Source organism: Rhinopithecus roxellana, chromosome 6 (assembly GCF_007565055.1).
Source record: "Rhinopithecus roxellana isolate Shanxi Qingling chromosome 6, ASM756505v1, whole genome shotgun sequence".
Classification (NCBI taxonomy): Eukaryota; Metazoa; Chordata; class Mammalia; order Primates; family Cercopithecidae; genus Rhinopithecus; species Rhinopithecus roxellana.
The window spans coordinates 97,375,546-97,399,321 of record NC_044554.1 but is presented as its reverse complement, the minus strand read 5'-3'; the positions used below and the strand labels follow the sequence as shown (position 1 = coordinate 97,399,321).

General features: G+C 51.3%; 1 protein-coding gene and 1 long non-coding RNA gene across 4 annotated transcripts; one reads left to right on the top strand and one right to left on the bottom strand.

The window, feature by feature from the left end:
- Nucleotides 1-8,254: 8,254 nt before the first annotated feature.
- On the top strand, nucleotides 8,255-9,125 carry LOC104681235. Its single transcript, XR_004058112.1, has 3 exons — nucleotides 8,255-8,513; nucleotides 8,743-8,863; nucleotides 8,945-9,125. It is a non-coding gene; the product is annotated as an uncharacterized LOC104681235 (long non-coding RNA).
- ABHD11 (abhydrolase domain containing 11) lies at nucleotides 9,109-11,849 on the bottom strand. Of its 3 annotated transcripts, none has more exons than XM_010387463.2 (6): nucleotides 11,633-11,849; nucleotides 11,319-11,454; nucleotides 10,575-10,748; nucleotides 10,234-10,404; nucleotides 9,944-10,125; nucleotides 9,109-9,706 (listed from the first exon to the last, which is right to left on the bottom strand). In XM_010387463.2, the coding sequence occupies exons 1-6, from the start codon at nucleotides 11,752-11,754 to the stop codon at nucleotides 9,574-9,576; spliced, it is 918 nt and encodes a 305-aa protein (XP_010385765.1). In that variant the 5' UTR covers nucleotides 11,755-11,849; the 3' UTR covers nucleotides 9,109-9,573. The 3 variants fall into 3 exon arrangements, with proteins under 3 accessions (XP_010385765.1, XP_030789161.1, XP_030789162.1); XM_030933301.1 differs by lacking the exon at nucleotides 11,633-11,849 and adding an exon at nucleotides 10,906-11,171 and having other exon boundaries at nucleotides 11,319-11,456; XM_030933302.1 differs by lacking the exon at nucleotides 11,319-11,454 and having other exon boundaries at nucleotides 11,633-11,769.
- Between the last annotated feature and the right edge of the window lie 11,927 nt (nucleotides 11,850-23,776).

The window sequence follows — 23,776 nt, the reverse complement described above, 5'->3', positions numbered from 1 at the left end:
TGTGTGACATTTGCATAGTGCTTTGGAATGAAATTTACTATATGCCTGAATGTAAATTCCTTTCCTCTTTCTCTCAATGAGATTAAAAAAATTTTGTCCCAAATTCTAATTTAAACTTTTAGAGATACAGATGAATAATCAACTCCCTTATAATATTTAAATAGTTAAAATTTAGACTTTAAAAATCCCATATTTTCTTTCTTTCTCTCTCTCTCTCTCTCTCTTTCTTTCTTTCTTTTGAGATGGAGTCTCTTGTCACCCAGGCTGGAGTGCAGTGGCACAATCTCGGCTCACTGCAACTTCCGCCTCCTGGGTTCAAGCGATTCTCCTGCCTCAGCCTCCTGAGTAACTGGGATTACAGGCATGCACCACCACGCCTAATTTGTATTTTTTAAGTAGAGACAGGGTTTCTCCAGGTTGGTCAGGCTGGTCTCGAACTCCTGACCTCAGGTGATCTGCCTGCCTCGGCCTCCCAAAGTGCTGGGATTACAGGCGTGAGCCACTGCGCCCAACGTTATTTTAATTTTTTTTTTTTTTTTTTGACATGGAGTCTTGCTCTGTCTCCCAGTCTGGAGTGCAGTGGTGCCATCTTGGCTCACTGCAACCTCTGCCTCCCGGGTTCAAGTGACCCTCTCACCTCAGCCTCCAGAGTACCTGGTATTACAGCTGTGCACTACTGTGCCTGGCTAATTTTTTGTATTTTTAGTAGAGACAGAGTTTCACCATGTTGGTCAGGCAGATCTCAAACTCCTGACCTCAAGTGATCTGCCCACCTCGGCCTCCCGAAGTGCTGGGATTACAAGCGTGAGTCACCACACCTGGCCTAAAATCATATTTTAAAGAATAATTTTATTTAGAAACATTGCTTTTCCAGTCTTGTGGTTTCTGAAAGTTTATGCAAACTCTTTATTCACATTTCTGCCTCCCATGGTCATTGTCATTGCTATGTGTCATCCCCTAGTGCCTATTTCAAGTTCCCTAGTTTCCTCAAACACATCATCTTCGCTTTTGCTTGGAAACACAGCACTTTTTTATTTTTCTTTTTTCTTTTTATTTTTTTTCGAGACAGAGTCTCGCTCTGTTGCCCAGGCTAGAGTGCAGTGGCGCAATCTCGGCTCACTGCAAGCTCCGCCTCCCGGGTTCCCACCATTCTCCTGCCTCAGTCACCCCCGCAGCTGGGATTACAGGCGCCCGCTACTACGCCTGGCTAAGTTTTTGTATTTTTAGTAGAGACGGGGTTTCACCGTGTTAGCCAGGATGGTCTCGATCTCCTGACCTCGTGATCTGCCCGCCTTGGCCTCCCAAAGTGCTGGATTACAGGCGTGAGCCACTGCGCCCGGCCTATTTTTCTGTTTTTAATGTTTTTCTAACTCATACTTGTGGAACACAGCACTTTCTGAGCCTATTAATGATGCTGTCACTGAAAATATCACTCTGAGTCATGAGAGTGATTAGGTTGGTTGTTTTTAATCTAAATGGTAGGTGATTATTTGTGATCTCCTTAGGGTAACCACAGAATTATGTAAAATAGCAACTGGGCTGGCTGCAGTGGCTCACACCTGTAATCCCAGAACTTTGGGAGGCCAAGGCAGGCGGATCACTTGAGGTCAGGAGTTCAAGACTAGCCTGGCCAACGTGGTGAAACTGTGTCTCTACCAAAAATATAAAAAATTAGCCAGGTGTTGTGGTGGGCGCCTGTAGTCCCAGTTACTTCGGAGGCTGAGGCGGGAGAATCGCTTGAATCCGGGAGGTGGAGGTTGCAGTGAGCCAAGATCAAACCACCACACACCAGCCTGGGAAACACAGTAAGATTCAGTCTCAAAAATAAAACAAAACAAAACAAAATAAAATAAAATAGCAATCGCCTGTTCCCTCCTCATTTCCTCTCCCTGCTTAATTCTTCTCAACAGTACTGTACTTCTTGCCATCTGATATACTTGTTAATCTGTTTACCGTCTATTTCCCCTCATTGGAATGTGAGCTCCATGAGCTCAAGGAACTTTGTCTTGATTTACATCTGTCACTTGGAAACATACTTTGAACACAGTAGGTACTCAGTCAATATTTGTGGGCTGAATGAATGACTGTAAAGCTCTTAGAAACATGTGCTAGTCTGACTGGGAGCCATGGTGCACGCCTGTCATCCCAACACTTTGGGAGGCCAAGGCAGCAGATCGCCTGAGCTCAGGAGTTCGTGACCAACCTGGGCAACATGGTGAAACCCTGTCTCTACTAAAAATACAAAAATTAGCTGGGCGTGGTGGAGCCCACCTGTAATCCCAGCTACTCGGGAGGCTGAGGCACTAGAATCGCTTGAACCTAGGAGGCGGAGGTTGCAGTGAGCCGAGATTGTGCCATTGTACTCCTGCCTGGACAACAGAGTGAGACCCTGTCTCAAAAAAAAAAAAAATAGATAAATAAAATAGAAAAAGGAGAGAGACCCGGGTGCGGTGGCTTTCGCCTGCAATCCCAGCACTTTGGGAGGCTAAGGCAGGAGAACTGCTTGAGCCCAGGAGTTTGAGACCAGCCTGGGCAATATAGCAAGATCCTGTCTCTAAAAAAAAAAAAAAATTAGGGCAGGCATGGTGGCTCATGCCTGTAATCTTAAAACACTTTTGGAGGCCGAGGTGGGCAGATCACTTGAGGTTGAGAGTTCAAAAACAGCCTGGCCAACATGGCAAAACCCCATCTCTACTAAAAATACAAAAATTAGCCAAGTGTGGTGGTCCATGCCTGTAATCTCAGTTACTCAGGAGGCTGAGGCATGAGTATCGCTTTAACCTGGAGGCGGAGGTGGCAGTGAGCTGAGATCTTGCCACTTGTGGGCGGAGGATTACCTAGGTGCCGAGGCAAGAGACTGAAGGCACAAACTGTTTCAGTATAATAAAGAAAATAGTTAGAATAAGAATAGTCATAATACAAATTAGATATAGAGATGGTCATGGACAATTATCAATCATTATTATAAACATCATTAATCATTAGCTTTTAATATTACTCTTTATTGAATTACTAATATAACCTAGGGATAAACGGCGGGTATAGGGTCAGGTGCTGAAGGGACATTCTCAGAAGTGACCTAGAAGGCAAGAGGTGAGCCTTCTGTCACACCCGCATAAGGGCCGCTTGAGGGCTCCTTGGTCAAGCGGTAATGCCAGTGTCTGGGAAGATACCCGTTACTTAGCAAACCGTGAAAGGGAGTCTCCTTTCCTTGGAGGAGTAAGGGAACACTCTGCTCCACCAGCTTCTTGTGGGAGGCTGGATATTATCCAGGCCTGCCGGTCATCCGGAGGCCTAAACCCCACCCTGTGGTGCTGTGCTTCAATGGTCACGTTCCTTGTCCTCTTTCGTGTTCCTCCTGTACTCCTGGTTCCTCTTTGAAGTCCATAGTAGATAGCGGTAGAAGGAATAGTGAAAGTCTTAAAGTCTTTGATCTTTCTTATAAGCGCATAGAAGAAAACACTGACGTATGCTGTCTTATCTCTGTTTCGGCTACCTAAGAGGGAAGGGCCCCCTGTCCTGTGATCACGTGACTTGCTTCACCTTGTCAATCACTTAGAAGATTCACCCTCCTTACCCTACCCTCCTTGTCTTGTATGTAATAAATATCAGCGCTCCCAGCCGTTCGGGGTCACTACGGGTCTCCGCGTTTTCATGGTAGTGGTCCCCCGGGCCCAGCTGTCTTCTCTTTATCTCTTTGTCTTGTGTCTTTACTTCTTACAATCTCTCATCTCTGCACATGGGGAGAACACCTGCTAAGTCCCGTAGGGCTGGACCCTACACCACTGAACCCCAGCCTGGGCGACAGAGTAAGATTCTGTCTCAAAAAAAAAAAAAAAAAAAGAAAAAGAAAAGAAAATTAACTGGGTATGGTGGCGAGTGCCTGTGGTCCCAGCTACTCAGGAGGCTAAGGTGGGAGGATGGCTTGAATCCAGGAGATTGAGGCTGCAGTTAGCCATGATTACACCACTGCACTCCAGCCTGGGAAACAGGGTGAGACCCTGTTTAAAAAAAAAAAAAAATATATATATATATATATATATATATATATATATATATGTAGTATGTATATGGAAAGGTTAAAAAAAGGCAAGGATGAAACTTGTGCTTTTAAAGTGGAATTTAAATTTCCCCCAGTTTATGTAGACAGATAAATAAACAGACATAAATATGTATGTTTCTGTGTGTGTATAAATGTGTGCCCACAGAGTGGACCCTGGCGTAGAATGACCCTAATTGCATTGAATGTGCCTACCACGGAGATCCTGGTTTCTAAATACTATTCCTCCTTAAAAAGAAACCAAGTATTCTTGAAGAAATGGCAAATTCAGGGCCAGGACAGGGAGAAACAAGATGAGCCTGAAATATCTTGTTGAGCCAGAAAGAAAGGAAGTGATTAAAGAATGACGGGGTTTGTCAAGATGACAAGAGGTCAGCAAGGGGCATCCACTGATCAAATTTGGGACAATTTGAGCATCAAAATAAATGATAGGAAAAAGCCAGTCATAGTGGCTCATGACTGTAGTCCCAGCTACTTGGGATGCTGAGAAGGGAGGATCGCTTGAGCCTGGGAGGTCGAAGCTGCTGTGAGCTATGATTGCGCCACTACACTCCAGCATGGGTGACAGAGTGAGACCCTGTCTCAAAAAAAGAAAAAAAAAAAAAAAAGCATGGTTTGGTCTTGCTTTTTTGTTTGTTTGTTTTGAGCTGGAGTCTCAGTTTGTCGCCCAGGCTGGAGTGCAGTGGCGCAATCTCGGCTCATTGCAACCTCCGCCTCGTGGGTTCAAGCGATTCTCCTGCCTCGGCCTCTTGAGTAGCTGGGATTATAGGCGCCTGCCACCATGCCCAACTATTTTTTTGTAGTTTTTCTGTTTTTGTTTTTTTTTTTTTGAGACAGAATCTCACTCTATTGCCTAGCCTTGAGTGCAGTGGTGGCGCCATCTCGGCTCACTGCAACCTCCGCCTCTCGGGTTCAAGCGATTCTCCTGCCTCAGGCACCCGAGTAGCTGGGATTACAGTTTTAAAATGCCTGGCTACTTTTTAAAATTTGTAGTAGAGATGGGGTTTTATCGTGTTGGCCAGGCTGGTCTCGAACTCCTGGCCTCAAGTGATCCGCCCGTCTCAGTCTCCCAAAGTGCTGGGATTACGGGCGTGAGCCACCGTGCCTGGCCCATTTTTTCATATTTTTAGTAGAGACGGGGTTTCACTATGTTGGCCAGGCTGGTCTCGAACTCCTGACCTCGTCATCTGCCCGCCTCGGCCTCCCAAAGTGTTGGGATTACAGGCGTGAACCACTGCGCCCAGCCAAAAAAAGCATCTTAATGAAGTGACGGACATTTTAATGAAGTGATGGCTCCAACGGACATTTGGCTACAGTGAGAACATGAGAACATAGCATCAGTTTTGTGGTATTTCTGTCCAAAATGTGTCACGGTGGTCTCATCGTCAGGAAGAAGTGGACAAACCGAAATGGAAGGACAGTCTACAAAATCACTTCCCTGTAATATCAAGGTTATGAAACTCAAAGGCTGCAAATTGTTCTAGATTGAGGGAGAATAAAGACGTGACAACTAGGTACAGGGTTTCACAACTTACCAGTGTTTTTTTTTTTTTTTTTTTTTTGGAGACGGAGTCTCGCTCTGTCACCCAGGCTGGAGTGCAGTACAATCTCGGCTCACTGCAACCTCCGCCTCCCGGGTTCAAGCGATTCTCCTGCCTCACCCTACCGAATAGCTGGGATTACAGAAATGCACCATCACGCCCAGCTAATTTTTGTATTTTTAGTAGAGATAAGGTTTTACCATGTTGGCCACGCTGGTCTTGAACTCCTGACCTCGTGATCTGCCCACTGTGGCCTCCCGAAGTGCTGGGATTACAGGTTTGAGCCACAGTGCCTGGCCAGTTTGTGATGTGGTTTTTTTTTTTTTTTTTTTTTTTCACCTTAAAGGTTGAAATTGTTTGGACATTGGAGAGCAGTTTTAAATTTGTTTTCGTTGTTGTTTTTGTTTTGAGACAGAGTCTTGCTCTGTCCTCCAGGCTGGAGTGCGGTGGCTGGATCTCAGCTCACTGCAAGCTCCGTCTCCCGGGGTTTCACCGTGTTAGCCAGGATGGTCTCGATCTCCTGACCTCATGATCTGCCCGTCTCAGCCTCCCAAAGTGCTGGGATTACAGGCTTGAGCCACCGCGCCCGGCCTGGTGCACCTCTCTTTAGGCAACTTGCTAGTCCCCTGCTCCTGGGAGGTCACCAAATTGGCGGTAAACTTAGTGCAAGTACAGTTACCTGCACTACAGGCATACTGCACTACAACCCGGAACTCCTGGGCTCCAGCGATCCTCCTGCCTCAGCCTCCCAAGTAGCTGGGACTACAGCCACTGCACCTGATGACATTTACTGTTTGAGCTGGGTTGAGGAACTAATCCCTAATATGTAACTTTGCTGAAAAGGCCTTTGCTGAAATGGAGATTTCTTTTTACACATTTATTAATATGTTGTTGGTATACTCTGGGTACTTGTGGAGGTGGTGGTCACCTCAAGGTTGCTGGGGGGTACTGAGACCCCTGAGGGCACAGCAGACCTACCCATGCTCTTGGATCAGAATGCTGGGAATATTAGAGGTAGTATTCAAGATGTTAGGAGGGCTGGGTGCATTGGGAGGCTAACACTGGAAGTCAGGAGTTCAAGACCAGCCTGGGCACCACAGAGAGACCCCATGTCTACAAAACATTTTAAAAACAATTGCTGGGCATGGTGGTGGATGCCTATAGTACCAGCTACTTGGAAGACTGAGGAGGGAGGATCTGTTGAGCCCAGGAGTCTGAGGCTGCAGTGAGCTACGACTGTGCCACTGCACTCCAGCCTGGGCAACACATTGAGTCTAAGAACAAAAAATGTGGACTGGGCATGTGGGTCACGCTTGTAATTCCAGCACTTTGGGAGTCTGAGGCAGGCAGATCACTTGAGGTCAGGAGTTTGAGACCAGCCTGGCCAACATGGCGAAACCCCATCTCTCCTAAAAAAAAATCAAAATTATCTGGGTGTGGTGGCAGGCACCTGTAGTCCCAGCTACTTGGGAGACTGAGGCAGAAGAATCGTTTGAACTGGGAGGTGGAGGTTGCAACGAGCTGAGATTTCACCACTGCACTCCAGCCTGGCTGACAGAGTGAGAGTCCATCTCAAAAAATAAAAAAATTTAAAAAATTAAAAAAATGTGGCTGGGTGCGGTGACTCATGCCTGTAATCCCAGCACTTTGGGAGGCTGAGGCGGGCGGATCACGAAGTCAGGAGATTGAGACCATCCTGGCTAACAAATGGTGAAATCTGGTCTCTACTAAAAATACAAAAAATTAGCCGGGCATAGTGGCAGGCGCTTGTAGTCCCAGCTACTTGGGAGGCTGAGGCAGGAGAATGGCGTGAACCCGGGAGGCGGAGCTTGCAGTGAGCTGAGATGGCACCACTGCACTCCAGCCTGGGCGACAGAGCGAGACTCTGTCTCAAAAGGTCAATAAATAAATAAATAAAATGTGAGGAGGAATTGCCAGGAATACACTTTTTTCCTTCTGTTTTTCTGCAGGGGTAAGGTTGTATTTATATGTGTGGATGATGCCATTCAAGGTACAAAGCTAATCCTTCAGGATGGGGGCTGGGGTACCTTATGTCTCTCAGCATTGGAGACATGATGCCTTCTTCCCTCCTCTCCTTCCCTCTCTCTATGAGACAAGGTCTTGCTCTGTTGCCTAGGCTGGAGTGCAGTGGTGTGATCCTATGGCTCACTGCTGCCTTGAACTGGGCTCGATAGATCCTCCTGCCTCGGCCTCCCTGAGTGCTGGGATGCCAGGCATGAGCCACCGTGCCTGGCTCCGCCCCTCCTTTCACAAGATGTGGGTAGAGCACCCTCTTGCGGCGAAGGGAGGAAGGGGCTGAGTGTGCTCTGGGCCTGACGGAAGGTTTCTAGGGTGCAGCTAGGGCCTCCTCCTTGGCCTGATGGGGGTGGGGCCTGCCAAGGAGTGCCTTGCTGGGAAGGGAGGGCAAAGGGTCATGTCTTTCGCTTGCCCCACCCGACTGCCAAGAGTCCCAGTCACCAGGCCACCCTGAGTCCCGGCCCTTGAGGGTAAGTGTTCTGAACACAGCTGCCTCGTCCTTCCCCAATGACTGGGTGAGAATTCTTTGCTCCTTGGGGGTCCAAATACCCTGTTCATGCTGCTTGCACTGAGGCTGGCAGTGGCCACAGCAGCCCCCTCCTTTTCCTTTTCATAGGTCCATGAGAGTGGGGCAGAAGCAGGGGAAGGTACACAGCACCTCAGCCCCCTCCCCACCTGACAGCAGCATCAAAGCCAAGGCCAAGGCGGGAGGGCCCAGAGTGGGACATCTCTTCCAGACAAGCCTTGGTCGCCGCTGCCTCCTCTGTCACCCTGCAGCACAGTCCAGAGTACCAGGCGGCTGGAGCACTGGGGGACACCAGGACAGAACCCTCCCTGGACCAAGTCCTCCAGGAGCGGGATGAAGCCATTGCCAAGTAAGCGGAAGTTGCTTTTGGGGGCCAGGAGGGGAGTTGGGGGCTCCCCTGCAGGGCCTTGTCCTGCTAATGGAGGAGCGGAGGGCTAGTCAGGCATTCTGGAAAGAAAGCCACACAAGCAGCCGCCCTGTCACTGAGGCCGGGTCTGTGGCCACACTCGTCCACCCCCAGGACCCCATAACTAGACCCACAGGGTCCGAGCCTCAGCTACTCTCTTTGCCACCCACAGGAAGCAGGCAGTGGAGGCAGAGCTGCAGAGGTGCAAAGCCAGGCTACGCACCATGGAGGCCCAGCTGCTGGAGGTCCTGGAGGAGAAACTGAGGCTGAGGCGGGAGCTGGAAGCCTGGGAGGTAGGGGGAATGCCATCAGGGCCTGGGAGGTGTGGGGAAGAGGGCACAGGCTCAGCCTTGAACCTGCTCTCCTGTCCATAGGAGGACGTGCAGCAGCTGGTGTGGCAGCAGGTCCAGCATCAGCTGCAGAGAGAGACCGAGGGTACTCGGGGACACCACATGGACCCTGGAGCTGCCAGGACCCCCCGGTCCAGATTCTCCCTGGGTCGGGGACGTTGGTGGTGACACAGACCTCAGCCCAGGACTTTGGGAGTAATGTCTTTATTCATTAAAGCCTGAGGTCTGACCACCCCTGTAAAACCTCGTGCCCACTCAGTGCCCATCTGAGTCCTTCTGTGCCCAAATGTGGAGCAGGCTGCAGGGACTGGAAGCCTGGGGTTTTGTGCCTCCTCTTTGTTTTGTCTTTTTCGAGACGGAGTGTTGCTCTGTTGCCCAGGCTGGAGTGCAGTGGCGTGATCTCGGCTCACTGCAACTTCCACCTCCCGGGTTCAAGTGATTCTCCTGCCTCAGCCTCCTCAGTAGCTGGGATTACAGGCATGCACCACCACGTCAGGCTAATTTTTGTACTTTTAGTAGAGATGGGGTTTCACCATGTTGGCCAGGCTGGTCTCGAACTCCTGGCGTCAAGTGATCCTCCCACCTCAGCCTCCCAAAGTGCTGGAATTACAGGCATGAGCCACTGCGCCCAGCCCACTTCTTGCCAGCAACTCTTAGACCAGGAAGCCTCGGATGGCAGCTATGAAGTCCTGTGGGCGTTCAGCGTGGATCCAGTGGCCAGCGTTCGGCACCGTCTGTATCTGGGCCCGAGGGAAGAGCCGCATAATCTCAGGGTGGTGGCTGGGACTGTGCATCGCAGTGATGGCCATCGAAAATGGGTGAAAGTGGGATGAGGAGGAGTAAAAGAGACAAGTGTAAGCAGAGTGGGGAGAAACAGAGAGAGCTGCATGAGCCCACATGCCCAGTGGTATTTCTGGCCTCTCAGCCACCCCCCTTCCACACCCAAGGCCCCCCCTGGTAGGGTCCCCAGGCTAGGGCCTGGGCGAGTAAAGCATGCCCCTCCCATTACCCAAGCTGGCTTACTGCACGAATTGGGAGTTTCCACCGAGGAGAAAGAGTGTTGGTCCGAGGTAGGACTCCTGCCTCTGTGGGAAAGTCAAGAGCTTGTCTAGGTGCTGGGCCAGGGCATCCAAGTTCAACCTCCACGCGAGGCGCCCGTCTTCCTCTACCAGGTTGGTGAGCAGGTGCTGCCGTACGGCTAGGTTCTGTGGGGGTGCAGCAGTTGGGGGGGTTCCTTGTGCGAACTGAGGGTACCACTCTTCCCTTGACAGGTCCCGGTCTACAATAGCATCTGGGGGGCTTGGGTGTATCACCTGGACGACAGAACTGAGCTGTTCATCTGCCAGTTTTCGGGCACGGGAGTGGGGCAGCCCATCTGGGATGTTGACGGTCCTCATGGCTGCCACATAGGCAGGAAAGTGGGAGGAACCTGTGCCTTCCACTGGGCTGATATCTACAGCAATCAGACGTTCCACCAGCTCTGGCTGTGGGAGAGAACCGAATTGGGACCAGTCTTAGGCAGACACAGTGAGTCTCAGGCACGGCTCCTGGAGCCTGAATGTGGTCATCCAAGGATCATTTGAGTCCCAGGTTGCCTGCGGGGCACTCAGGGTATATACCGAATGGGAGGAGGCCCCAGACAGGGGCGGCTCACCCTCTGTAATGCCAGCAGCATGGCTGTCCTCCCTCCCATGCTGTGGCCAACGATGACGCAGGGCACCAGGCCCAGCCGGGGCAGGAGGTCCTGCAGGTCCTGGCTCATGATCTCGTAGCTCATGTCTGGGCTGTGGGGGCTGTTACCATGGTTACGAGCATCCACTGTCAGCACCTGGGGAGTGGGGTGAGACGGAGCTGCGTTGGTATCCCCATTCTAGGGTAGACAGCCAAAGGCCTTGTAGGGACAGCAGGTCAAGGGTGTGGAGAGCCTGGGGATACACCCCGCAGAGGGGAAGGGCCCAGACAGTGGGAGGGCCCAGTTTCCAGACCTAGAAGGCCCAGATGAAGAACCTGGGGCCACTCTGCCAGAGAAAAGCAGGCCCCAGGGTTGTGACCACATCTCTGAAGGGCTGGCCAGGCTGGGGGTAATCCCGGAGAATGCCAGGAACGAGACTCCAGGAATTTCCAACAGTAGGAGCACAGAAGAACGGGCTGCCATAAGAGGTGGTGAGCTCCCGGTCATCCCTAGGAAACAAGCAGGCTCCTTCATGGAAAGGGTGCAGGCGCCTAGTCATTGGCCAGCGCCGATGGAGATCTACAACATGAATTAATGAAGATGGCAACGTGAAGGAATAAACGGGGTTGCCGTTCAGGGTCCACAGTCAGCGTGAGGAGCGGGACCCCGAGAAGCGGGACGCCCCAGCCCCGCCTCCTCCCAGGCCCCGCCCACTCGGAAGCGCACCCTACGTCCTGTCTGCTGGGCGAAGGCCTTGGCGATGGAGTTGAAATTAGTTTTGCAGCCGAAGAGCCCGTGCAGAAAAACGACGGCCGGGAGGGCTGCCTCCCCGTCCAGAAGCCTGTAGGAAAGCGGAAGCGGCCTGGCAGGGGAAGGATCCGGGTCAGGGTCTGAGCCGGCGGAGGCGGGGAAAGGGGTAGGGGAAAGGGCTTTGGGGGAGAGGCCTGGGAGGCGACGGGTCCAAGGGGAGGAGATGGGGCCGTCGGGGCCCGGCAGGAAAAGGAGGACAGGGCTCCTCCCTCCCGGTGCCCCTGACTGACCTCGGCTCGGCCTCCCCTCGGCCGCCGCTGCTGCTGGGTGCGACAGGCACCCTCGCGAAGCTAGGACAGTGCGAGCCGAGCCCCTTACGGGGGAGCCTCCAGGCTCGGGTCCAGCGGAGCATGCTTGCAAGCCGTTGTCCGGCTCGCACCTCGCGAGGTACGGCCTACCCACGCTCCTTCTTTCGCCCTCGCTCGGAGCCCCGCCCACTTCCGTCTTGAGTCCCGCCCACTTCCGACTTGAGTCACGCCCTCTCCCCGCCCCCATCGCGGATTCTCCGCCCTCGGTCACGTTTCCTTACGTAGTCCCCGAGAAAGGTCCGGCCCCGCCTCCATCCCCGCCCCTTACGCCATTATGTAATCCCCGCAGGCCTTGCGCCAGTCGCCCTGAGCGCCGCACCTGGCTACGCCCTAGGCGGGGCCACCCAAGGTGCTTGCCCCGCACCTCGCGAAGCTCCGCCCTGCATAGAATCCGCGCGGGGAATCGCTACCTTCCCGCCCTAAGGTCTGGGAATTCGGTCTGCGCTGCTCTGCGCGTGCTCGGTTCTGTGCTGCAGCTTGGGCCTGGGTTCCCGCCCCACACCTGTCGTCGCTCACTGACCTGGGTGGCTGCCATCGTTTCTGTGCCGCCGGCGGGGGCGAGCGGCGCCAGGGTGGCTCTGGGCGGCGGAGCGCCAGTGTGGTGGCGCCGTGCTCCACTGCTGGGGGCCCGGGCCGGCCGGGCGGAGCACAGGCACCCACACATCCTGGAGTCGTCGATCTAGAATAGAGCTCTCCCCCAAGCCCCTCTGTCCCCTTTACATTTGGGGGAGCCTCTCCCAGTCTGATCCCACCTGCTTTTCCGCCCATACTCCCCGTTCTCATACTCCCCTATCAGGCACCCTGCCTTTCAAGGTCTTCTCCACACCCCACCTCCTCCTGCTGGGGTGCTATCTGTCTTCCAGATAGCCAGTTGCCCGAGTCCTATACTTTTTTTTTGGTGGGGGGTCTTACCCTCGCCCAGGCCGGAGTGCAGTGACGCGACCATAGCTCACTGCAGCCTCGACCTCCTGTGCTCAAACGATCCTCCCGCCGTTTCTTCCCGAGAATCTGGGACTACAGGCGCAGACTAATTTTAACTTTTTCTTTTTCTTTCTTTCTTTCAGAATCATGGTTAAAAATTTTTTTTTAGGCCGGGCGTGATGGCTCACTCCTGTAATCCCAGTACTTTGGAAGTCTGAGGCGGGTGGATCACCTGAGGCCAGGAGTTCAAGACCACCCTGGCCAACATGGCGAAACCCCGTCTCTACTAAAAATACAAAAATTAGCTGGGCATGGTGGCAGGTGCCTGTAATCTCAGCTACTCGGGAGGCTGAGGCAGGAGAATCGCTTGAACTCAGGAGACCGAGGTTGCAATGGGCGGAAATTGAGCCACTGCACGCCAGCCTCGGGAATGGAGACAGACTCCGTTTCAAAAAAAAAAAAAAATTGCCGGGCCTGGTGGCACGGCCCTGTAAGTCCCAGCTACTTGGGAGGCTAAGGCAGGAGAATCGTGTGAACTTGGGAGATGGAGGTTGCAGTGAGCCAAGATCTTGCCACTGCATTCCAGCCTCTGTAACAGAGCGAGACTCCATCTCAAAAAAAAAAAAAAAAATTTTTTTTAAATAGAACCAGGGTCTTGCTATGTTGCCCAGGCTGGTCTCGAACTCCTGAGCTCAAAGTGCTGAGATGACAGGCATGAGCCACCACACCTGGCCCAACAAAATTTTTTTTAGAGAAGGGTCTTGCTACCTTGCTCAAGCTGGTCTCCAGCTCCTGGCCTCAAGCAACCCTCCCATCTCAGGTATATGGCTTTTATTTTATTTTTTCTGAGACAAGGTTTCACTGCGTCACCCTAGGCTGGAGTACAGTGGCACAATCATGGCTCACTGCAACCTCTTCCTCCCGGGCCCAAGCAATCTTCCTGCCTCAGCCTCCCGAATATCTGGGACCACAGATGTGCACCATCATGTCTGGCTAATTTTTTTCTGTTTTGTAGAGATAGGCTCTTGCTATGTTCTAGGCATAGCAAGGGGACAGTTTCAGGCTGGTCTGGAACTCCTAGACTCAAGTGATCCTCCCGCCTCAGCCTCCTGAGCAGATGGAACTGCTCAGCAGGTGTGCGCCACCATGCCTGGCCTCAGCTATAGGCTTTTTTTTTGAGAGTCTCGCTCTGTCACCCAGGCTGGAGTGCAGTGGCCGGATCTCGGCTCATTGCAAGCTCCGCCTCCCGGGTTCAGGCCATTCTCCTGCCTCAGCCTTCCGAGTAGCTGGGACTACAGGCGCCTGCCACCATGCCCAGCTAATTTTTTTTGTATTTTTAGTAGAGACGGGGTTTCACCGTGTTAGCCACGATGATCTCGATCTCCTGACCTCGTGATCCGCCCGTCTCGGCCTCCCAAAGTGCTGGGATTACAGGCTTGAGCCACCGCACCTGGCCAGCCATAGGCCTTTTAAGGCCTTGTATAACTGCTGCCTCCTCAAGCCTTCCCAGATTTTCTGAGTTAAAACTAATCTCTTTGATCGAACGTTCTCGAAGCATTTCTCAGAGGCTACTGTGTAGTATTATAGAGGTGGCCCTCCCTGTGTGCGTCCACAGCAGGAGCCATGTCTTGTTCATCTGGTGCAAAGTGGTAATAGTCATCGAGAGGTTCAGGTCGCTGGGAAATGCTTATGTGAAAGTTCTGCAGGTGGCTGGGTTAGTGGTTCTCCTGGAGATGACACCTGGGCCAGCTAGTCTTATACTGGCCCCTCCCCCACCTCTTTAGGGCGGTCCAGGACCCACAGGATGAGTCCTAACTCTTTTTTAAAAAAATTAATTAATTAATTATTATTATTATTATTTGAGACGGAGTTTCGTTCTTGTTGCCCAGGCTGGAGTGCAGTGGTGTGATCTCGGCTCACTGCAACCTCCACCTCCTGGGTTCAAGTGATTCTCCTGCCTCAGCCTCCCAAGTAGCTAGGATTACAGGCATGCGCCACTATGCCCGGCTAATTTTGTATTTTTACAATACAGTAGAGACTGGGTTTCTCCACGTTGGTCAGGCTGGTCTCAAACTCCCGACCTCAGGTGATCCACCCGCCTCAGCCTCCCAAAGTGCTGGGATTACAGGCATGAGCCACTGCGCCCGGCCATTACTTTTTTTTTTTTTGAGACAGGGTCTGGCTTTGTCACCCAGGCTGGAACCCGGCTCACTGCAACCTCCACCTCCCGGGTTCAAGCGATTTTTATGCCTCAGCCTCCTGAGTAGCTGGGACTACAGGCGTGCACCACCACACCCGGCTGATTTTTACTGATTTTGGTAGAGGTGGGGTTTCACCATGTTGGCAGAGCTGAGGATGTGTCCTAACTCTGTAAAGCTCCATCTCCTGCCTAATGGGACTCTTAGGTGTTTGGTTCTAATCTGAGGAGGGCTGAGGTCACCGGGGACTCTAAGCACACCAGGTGGTGCGATCATTTGTTTCTCACATAGTAATTAGGGGGGTGATGAGGACATCTGAGTCCTGGATGGGGGCTGGTCCCAGGCCTGGGAGGGGTCCTTGGAGGGTGTTTGTCTAGAGTTGGCGGATGAAGGGCATGAGGGTTGAAGATTCAGAACAATAGTATTTCAAAGGTGCTTTTTGTTTGTTTGTTTGTTTTGAGACAGAGTCTCTCTCTGTTGCCCAGGCTGGAGTGTAGTGTGACAATCTCAGCGCACTGCAACCTCCACCTCCCGGGTTCAAGCGATTCTCTTTCTCAGCCACCCAAGTAGCTGGGATTGCATGTGTGCGCCACCACGCCCAGCTAATTTTTGTATTTGTAGCAGAGACTGGGTTTCACCGTGTTGGGCAGGCTGGTCTTGAACTCCTGACCTCAGGTGATCCTCCCGCCTCGACCTCCCAAAGTGCTGGGATTACAGGAGTGAGCCACTGTGCCTGGCCTCAAAGGTGCTTGCAAACTGCTCCCTGCCACACACCCCACAATCCACAAGGTAATCTCAGCCTGGCGCAAGAGCCCCATATCTAGGGGCAGAAGCAGCCTTGAGATATTTACTCAGAGTCCGGGGCCCCAGCCCTGATCAGGTGGCTGGTGAAGGCAAGCAGAAAAACCAGTTGGTTTGATGTTTCCACTTGAACGTTCCAGAGAAAGAGGTGGGCTCAGGGGAGGGGTTGTTGCTACCTGGCCAAGAAGCTTGCTGTCGGTTGGCGAAGGCCTCCTTCTGGGGGAGGCCAGAGGGGAGGCCTTCCGGAGCCCCTGACCTGCGGAGGTGAAGGTGGGAGGTGAAATGGGCTATCGCTCTTTGGAGGTCGAGTCTACACTGCCCCATCCATGTTCCCAGCCTTCCTGTGAAGTGGGAAGGTGCCATCCTTATTTTTGCTGATGAGGAAAGAGAGGCTTGGATGGCGAAGTAACCCAGCTCCAAGTCACTTAGCCAGGACATGGCCCGGATTCTTTCCTTCACTGACTCTTAACGCAGTGCTCTGTGTATTTTGTCACCACCCTTCAGGCTGTGGGGACCAAGGGCCGAAGGGGTGCGGCCTGAGGCGGCCAGGACACTGCGCCTAGGTGGCGGTGGCATTGAATGGGTTAAGGAGGGGAGGTGGCGGGTGTCCCTTAACCGCACCTGGCCCAGTATCGGTCACGTGGCCAGGGTTTCACCTGCCCCGCTGAGCAGGGACAATCGGGCTGCTTGTTTTGTGGCAGGTCGCCATGGTGACAGCAGCGTGCCAGAGGAGGTCATGGGGCAAATTCCTGCTGGCCGGGCCAGGTGAGGCAGGAGTGTCAGCTGTGCTGGCACCAGTTGGGGCTTCCCGGAAGACCCCTGGAGCTTTCCCGTGGGGCTGTCCCCAGTGGGCCCTTATGTGACTCCCCTCAAAACCTCCTCCCAACTCAACCCCCACATCAGCCCAGCTTCTCTCCTCCCAGATTTTGAACCTGAGTCGATGTATTAAGCAGTCGGGATTTTCATATACATTATCTCGTTTAATCTGCACAGCAACCTTTCCCACGTGGGAATGGTAATCCCTGCAGGTCTGTTGCCGGGTGCGCCTCCCCTACGACTCACCCAACACTTTGAGAACACTGGCTCCTTCCTGCCTTGCTTCAACAAGCCCAGATCCATTAGAGCCTCTCACTGCGCACCAAGCACCGTCGTAGACACAGCCGTGAACAAAACAACAAATTAATCAATCTCACAACAAAGGATTGTGTCTGAGTATTTATTTTCTTCGAAGCAGGTTAGGTTGGCCCCAGCCATCCGGAGAAGGTGGGGACGGCACAGGATCAGGCCAGGGCTCTGGTGTCCAGAACATGTCCACGAGCTCTCTCTGCCACTTCCCTGCCTCACCTGCACCTGCTCCCCACCAAGCCTTCCCACAGATTGTCCACAGATTCTCACCAGCCCCACAGATTCTCATACTTCCAGTCACTCCTCTTTCTGCTCCCTAACCTCCAACAGGCCCTGCTGACAGTAACAGTTGGCAGTTTTTGGTTTTTTTTGAGATGGAGTCTTGCTCTGTCACCTAGGCTGGAGTGCAATGGCGCGATCTTGGCTCACTGCAACCTCCACCTCCCGGGTTCAAGCGATTCTCCTGCCTTAGCCTTCAGAGTAGCTAGGATTACCGGCACACCACGCCCGGCTAATTTTTGTATTTTTAGTAGAGACAGGGTTTCACCATGTTGGCCAGACTGGTGTCAAACTCCTGACCTAAGATGACCTGTCCACCTCGTCCTCCCAAAGTGTTGGGATTACAGGCATGAGCCATCGTGCCCTGCTGGTTGTCAACTACTTTTTTCTGCCTCCTGATTCTGCGGAAGACCCAGTGTCTCCCAGGAACGTCTCATCACACATACAGATTCTTTCTTTTTTTCTTTTTTATTGAGACGGGGTCTGGCTATTGTTGCCCAGGCTGGTCTCAAATTCCTGGGCTCAAATAATCCTCCTGCCTTGGCCTCCCTAAGTGCTGGGATTACAGGCGTGATTTTTTTTTTTTTTTTGAGATGGAGTCTCGCTCTGTTGCCCAGGCTGGAGTGCAGTGGTGTGATCTTGGCTCACTGAAGCTCTGCCTTCCGGGTTCACACCATTCTGCTGCCTCAGCCTCCCGAGTAGCTGGGACTACAGGTGCTCACCACCACTCCTGGCTAATTTTTTGTATTTTGTTTAGTAGAGATGGGGTTTCACCGTGTTAACCAGGATGGTCTTAATCTCCTGACCTCGTGATCCGCCCACCTCGGCCTCCCAAAGTGCTGGGATTACAGGCGTGAACCACTGCACTCGGCCTTTCTTTATTTATTTTGAGAGAAGTCTCACTCTGTCGCCCAAGCTGGAGTGCAATGGCACCATCTCGGCTCACTGCAACTTCTGCCTCCTGGGTTCAAGCGATTCTCCTGCCTCAGCCTCCCAAGTAGCTGGGACTACAGGCATACGCCACCATGCCTGGCTAATTTTTGTATTTTTCGTAGAGATGGGGTTTCACTATGTTGGCCAGCCTGGTCTCGAACTCCTAACCTTGTGATCCGCCTGCCTTAGCCTTCCAAAGTGCTGGGATTACAGGAGTTAGCCACTGCGCCTGACCCTGGTGTCTTTATTTTTTGGAGACAGAGTCTTGCTCTGTTGCCCAGGCTGGAATGCAGTGGCACAATCGCAGCTCACTACAATCTCTGCCTCTCAGGTTCAAGTGATTTTTTCTGCCTCAGCCTTCTGAGTAGCTGGGATTACAGGCGCGCACCAACACACCCAGCTAATTTGTGTATTTTTAATAGAGACAGTGGGGTTTCACCATGTTGGCCAGGTTGGTCTTGAACTCCTGACCTCAGATGATTCACCTTCTTCAGCCTCCCAAAGTGTTGGGATTACAGGTGTGAGCCACTACGCCAGCCTAATTTTTATTTTTAATGTAATTTTTACAGTCTCTCTCTGTCACCCAGGCTGGAGTGCAGTGGCACAAACAGAGTTCACTGTAGCCTCTAACTTCTGGGCTCAAGAGAGCCTCCCACCTCACCCTCCCGAGTTGCTAGGATTATTAGTGTGTGCCACCATGCCCTGCTTTTTTTTTCTTTTTCTTTTTTTTTTTTTTTTTTTTTTTTTCTGTAGAGGTGTGTGCCACTACATTTGGCTATTTTTAAATCTTTTTTCTAGAGATAGTCTTGCTTTGTTGCCCAGGCTGGTCTCAAACTCCTGGGCCCACGCAGTCCTTCAGCCACGGTTTCCCACAGTACTGGGATTACAGACATATACCACCATGCCTGGCTAATTTTTTATTTTTAGTAGAGATAGGGTTTCTCTATGTTGGTCAGGCCGGTCTCGAACTCCTGACCTCAGGTGATCAGGTGATCTGCCCGCCTCAGCCTCCCAAAATGCTGGGATTATAGGCATGAGCCACTGTGCCTGGCCACCACTTTTTTTTTTTTCTTTTTAGAGATGGGATCTTGCTCTTTTGCCCAGGCTGGAGTAGTGGTAGCTCACTGCAGCCTCCAATTCCTGGGCTCAAGCAATCCTCTCACCTCAGCCTCCTGAGTAGCTGGGACTACAGACATGCACCACCACATTTGGCTAGGAGTAGTTCTTGAGGCCTCCTCTCTCCTTCCATCTTCTTTTTCACCAATTTAATCCTTTTTTTTTTTCTTATACTTTAAGTTCTAGGGTATATGTGCACAACGTGCAGGTTTGTTACATATGTATACATGCCCCATGTTGGTGTGCTGCACCCATTAACTCGTCATTTACATTAGGTATATCTCCTAATGCTATTCCTCCCCCCTCCCCCCACCCCACAGGCCCAGGTGTGTGATGTTCCCCTTCCTGTGTCCAAGTGTTCTCATTGTTCAGTTCCCACCTATGAGTGAGAACATGTGGTGTTTGGTTTTCTGTCCTTGTGCTAGTTTGCTCAGAATGATGGTTTCCAGCTTCATCCATGTCCCCACAAAGGACATGAAGTCATCCTTTTTTATGGCTGCATAGTATTCCATGGTGTATATGTGCCACATTTTCTTAAGCCAGTCTATAATTGATGGACATGTCCGCATCTAATACTTTGTCTGGTTCTGTTGATTTTTTTTTTTTTTTTTTTTTTTTGAGACATAGTCTTGCTCTGTTGCCAGACTGGAGTGCGGTGGTGTGATCTCAGCTCACTGCAACCTCTGCCTCCCAGGTTCAAGTGATTCTGCTGCCTCAGCCTCCTGAGTAGGTGGGACCACAGGCATGTGCCACCACACCCAGCTATTTTTTTTGTATTTTTAGTAGAGATGGGGTTTCACTATGTTGGTCAGGATGGTCTCCATCTCTTGACCTCATGATCCACCCACCTTGGCCTCCCAAAGTGCTGGGATTACAGGCATGAGCCACTGTGCCCCACTGGTTCTGTTTATTTTGATCCCCTAAATAGCTGTGATTGCTTTTTAAAATTTATTTATTTATTTATTTAGAGACAGAGTCTCACTCTGTTGTCCAGGCTGGAGTGCAGTGGCAAAATCGCGGCTCACGGCAACCTCTACCTCCCGGGTTCAAGTGATTCTCTCATGCCTCAGACTCCCAAGTAACTGGGATTACAGGCGTGTGCCACCACACCCGGCTAATTTTGGTATTTTTAGTAGAGCTGGAGTTTCACCGTGTTGGCCAGGCTGGTCTCGAACTCCTGACCTCAGGTAATCTGCTTGCCTCTGCTTCCCAAAGTGCTGGGATTACAGGCGTGAGCCACTATACCCGGCCTAATTTTAAATTTTATTTTAATTTTATTATTACTTTTTGAGACAGGGTCTCACTCTGTTGCCCATTTTTATTGTATTATTATTTTTTGAGACAGAGTCTCACTCTGTTGTTGAGGCTGGAATGCAGTGGTGCAGTATTAGCCACTGCAACCTCAACTTCCTGGGCGCAGGTGATCCTTCCACCACAGTCTCCCCAGTAGCTGGGACCTTGCCACCTTGTGCCACCTTGCCTGACTAATTTTTGTATTTTTGGTAGAGATGGGGTTTCGCCATGTATCCTAGGCTGGTCGCAAACTCCTGGGCTCAAGTGATCCTCCGGCCTCAGGCTCCCGAAGTGCTGGGATTACAGTCCTGAGCCACCGGGCCCGGCCAAGCTCTAATTTCCATCTAGCACCCTCCATCTCTAGGGCCCCATCTCTCCTCTGCCCCTCTGCCTTGCTGCCTCCTCCTGGACTTGTCCATTTTGTCTCCTCCAGACAGTTCCCTCCCTGGTCGTCAGCATGATCTTTTAACAACATAAAATATGCTTCTATGTTAATCTATTTTCTTCTTGTGTACATTTTCCTATTTTTCTGTGTTCTGAGCTCATTGCCCCAGGGGATGCATAAGACTGGACCTAAGAGTGGAAAAGCTGGTTTATGTGTTTCAAAAGCTGAAGCCCTTAAGGGAAGGGAATGCCTTAGCAGAGACAGTATCTTGGCCAAGAATGGAAGGAAGGTCTGCCACCTGCTTCTTGGCAGGGTCCCCAGAGAAGAATGGCTCATGAGCCTGCCAGGCAGGCAGGGCCATCAGCAGCTTGCAAAATATTCCCGTATTGTCCGGGTTCAGAGCAGACACAGTGCAGCCTGCAGGACTGAAGGGGCCGTTGACACAGGATGATGGATGTCTTGTCATTGTTGCTTGAGGGCTGGATGCTGTACAACTCCCTGCAGCCTCCCTCCTCTCTAAGCAAATCTGGCCCTGTTGAGTATCTGGGAATTGTGGCCCAGTCTCAGGAGGACTGAGGTTAAATTTGTTTCCAGGCCGGATGTGATGGTCACGTCTGTAATCTCAGCTTTGGGAGGCTGAGAAATCCCACTTTGGGAGGCTGAGGCAGGTGAATCACTTGAGGTCAGGAGTTTGAGACCAGCCTGCCCAACATGGGGAAACCCTGTCTCTACTAAAAATACAAAAATTAGCCAGCATGGTGGCGCACACCTATAATCCCAGCTACTTGGGAGGCTAAGGCAGGAGAATTGCTTGAACCTGAGCGGTGGAGGTTGCAGTGAGCCGAGATTGAGTCACTGCACTCCAGCCTTGGTGATGGAGTGAGACTCCATCTCAAAAAAAAAAAAAAAATTGTTTCCAGCTGCCTCTGCAGAATAGACATTGAGGATGGACTCTAAGATGAATTACAGAAAATGATGTCATTGCACGTTTAAGTTTGTTACTGACATTCGGTAACTGCTAGAATGCCATACATATTGGTCCACAACCAACTGACTTACCTTTTCTTTTCTTTTCTTTTTTTTTTTTTTTTTGAGACAGGGTCTGGCTCTGTTGCCCAGGCTGGAGTGCAGTGGCAGGATCTCGGCTCACTGCAGCCTCTGCCTCCTGGACCCAAGAGATCCTCCCATCTCAGCCTCCCAAGTAGCTGGACCCACAGGCGCATCCACCACACCTGGCTAATTATTTTGTTTGCTTGTTTGAGACCCCAGAACACAGAGCCCAGAAAAACAGGAAAATGTACAAAAGAACAAATAGATTAACATAGAAGCGTATTTTATGTTGTTAAAAGATCATGCTGATGACCAGGAAGGGAAATGTCTGGAGTGGGCCAAAATGGACAAGTCCAAGAGGAGGCAGCAATACAGGAGTCTTGCTCTGTCACCCAGGCTGGAATACAGTGGTGCGATCTTGACTCACTGCAGTCTCTGCCTCCTGAGCTCAAGCAATTCTCCTGCCTCAGCCTCCCAAATAGCTGGGATTACAGGTGTGTGCCACCACGCCCAGCCTAATTTTTGTATTTGTGGTAGAGACGGGGTTTCACCACGTCACCCAGGTTGATCTCAAACTTCTGAGCTCAAGTGATCCTCCCACCTCAACCTCCCAAAGTGTTTACAGGCGTGAGACACTGAACTTAGCCTCTTTTTTTTTTTTTTCTTTTTTAAAAGACAGGGTTTTACACTGTCATATCCAGGCTGGAGTGTGAAGTGCAGGGAAACAATCATAGCTCATTATAGCCTTCAACTTCCTGGCTCGAGTGATTCTCCTGCCTTAGCCTCCTGAGTAGCTGGGACTACAGGTGTGTACCACCACACTGGCTAATTTTACATATTTATTTATTTTAGTTTTAGAGATGGGGGTCTCACTATGTTGCCCAGTCTGGCCTTCAACTCCTGGGCTCAAGCGATCTTCCCTCCTCAGCCTCTGGACTAGATGGGACTACAGGTGTGCACCACTGTGATTTACATTTTTTTTTATTTTTATTTTTGAGATGGAGTTTTGCTCTTGTCACCGAGGCTGGAGTGCCATGGTGCAATTTCGGCTCACTTAACCGCCACCTCCTGGGTTCAAGTGATTCTTCTGCCTCAGTCTCCTGGGACTACAGGTGTGAGCCACCACACCTGGCTAATTTTTTGTATTTTTTGTAGAGACAGGATTTCACCATGTTGGCCAGGCTGGTCTCAAACTCCTGACCTCAAGTGATCCACCCACCTCCGCCTCCCAAAGTGCTGGGATAATAGGTGTGAGCCACCATGCCCAGCCAATTTACATTTTTTTCTTTTTTTTAGACAGAGCCTTGCTTTGTCTCCCAAACTGGAGTACAATGGCGCCATCTCAGCTCACTGCAACCTCCGCCTCCCAGGTTCAAGCAGTTCTCTGCCTCAGTCTCCCGAGTAGCTGGGATTACAGGCGCCTGGCTAATTTTTGTATTTTTAGTAGAGACGGGGTTTCACCATCTTGGCCAGGCTGGTCTTGAACTCCTGATCTCATGTGATCTGCATGCCTCGGCTTCCCAAAGTGCTGGGATTACTGGCGTGAGTCACCGTGTCCGGCCCGATTTACATTTTTAAAGGACTGTCTGGCTGTGTAGAAGAAGGTGTGAAGCCGGTGAAACCCCATCTCTATAAAAATACAAAAAATTAGCCGGGCGTGGTGACGGGTGCCTGTAGTCCCAGCTACTCGGGAGGCTGAGGCAGGAGAATGGCATGAACCTGGGAGGCGGAGCTTGCAGTGAGCTGAGATCACGCCACTGCACTCCAGCCTGGGTGATGAGCGAGACTCCATCTCAAAAAAAAAAAAAAAAAAAAGAAGGTGTGAGGCAGATTAGAGGGGAAGAGGAGGAGAAGCAGCAAAATCAGGAAGCTATTGCAGACATTCAACTGAGACATGATGGTCACATGACTGGAAGGTGGCTGTAGAAATAGGGAAGGAAAGATAGATTTGGGATGTATTTTGGA

Excerpts from the sequence above, each read along its gene's own strand:
- ABHD11 (XM_010387463.2), bottom strand. The coding sequence starts at position 11,754 with ATGCTCCGCTGGACCCGAGCCTGGAGGCTCCCCCGTAAGGGGCTCGGC. Across the intron at positions 10,749-11,318 it reads CCCAGCAGACAGGACGTAGG|GTGCTGACAGTGGATGCTCG; the intron begins GTGCGCTTCCGA and ends CCCACTCCCCAG. Across the intron at positions 9,707-9,943 it reads GGAAACTCCCAATTCGTGCA|TCCCAGCCACCACCCTGAGA; the intron begins GTAAGCCAGCTT and ends TGCGATGCACAG.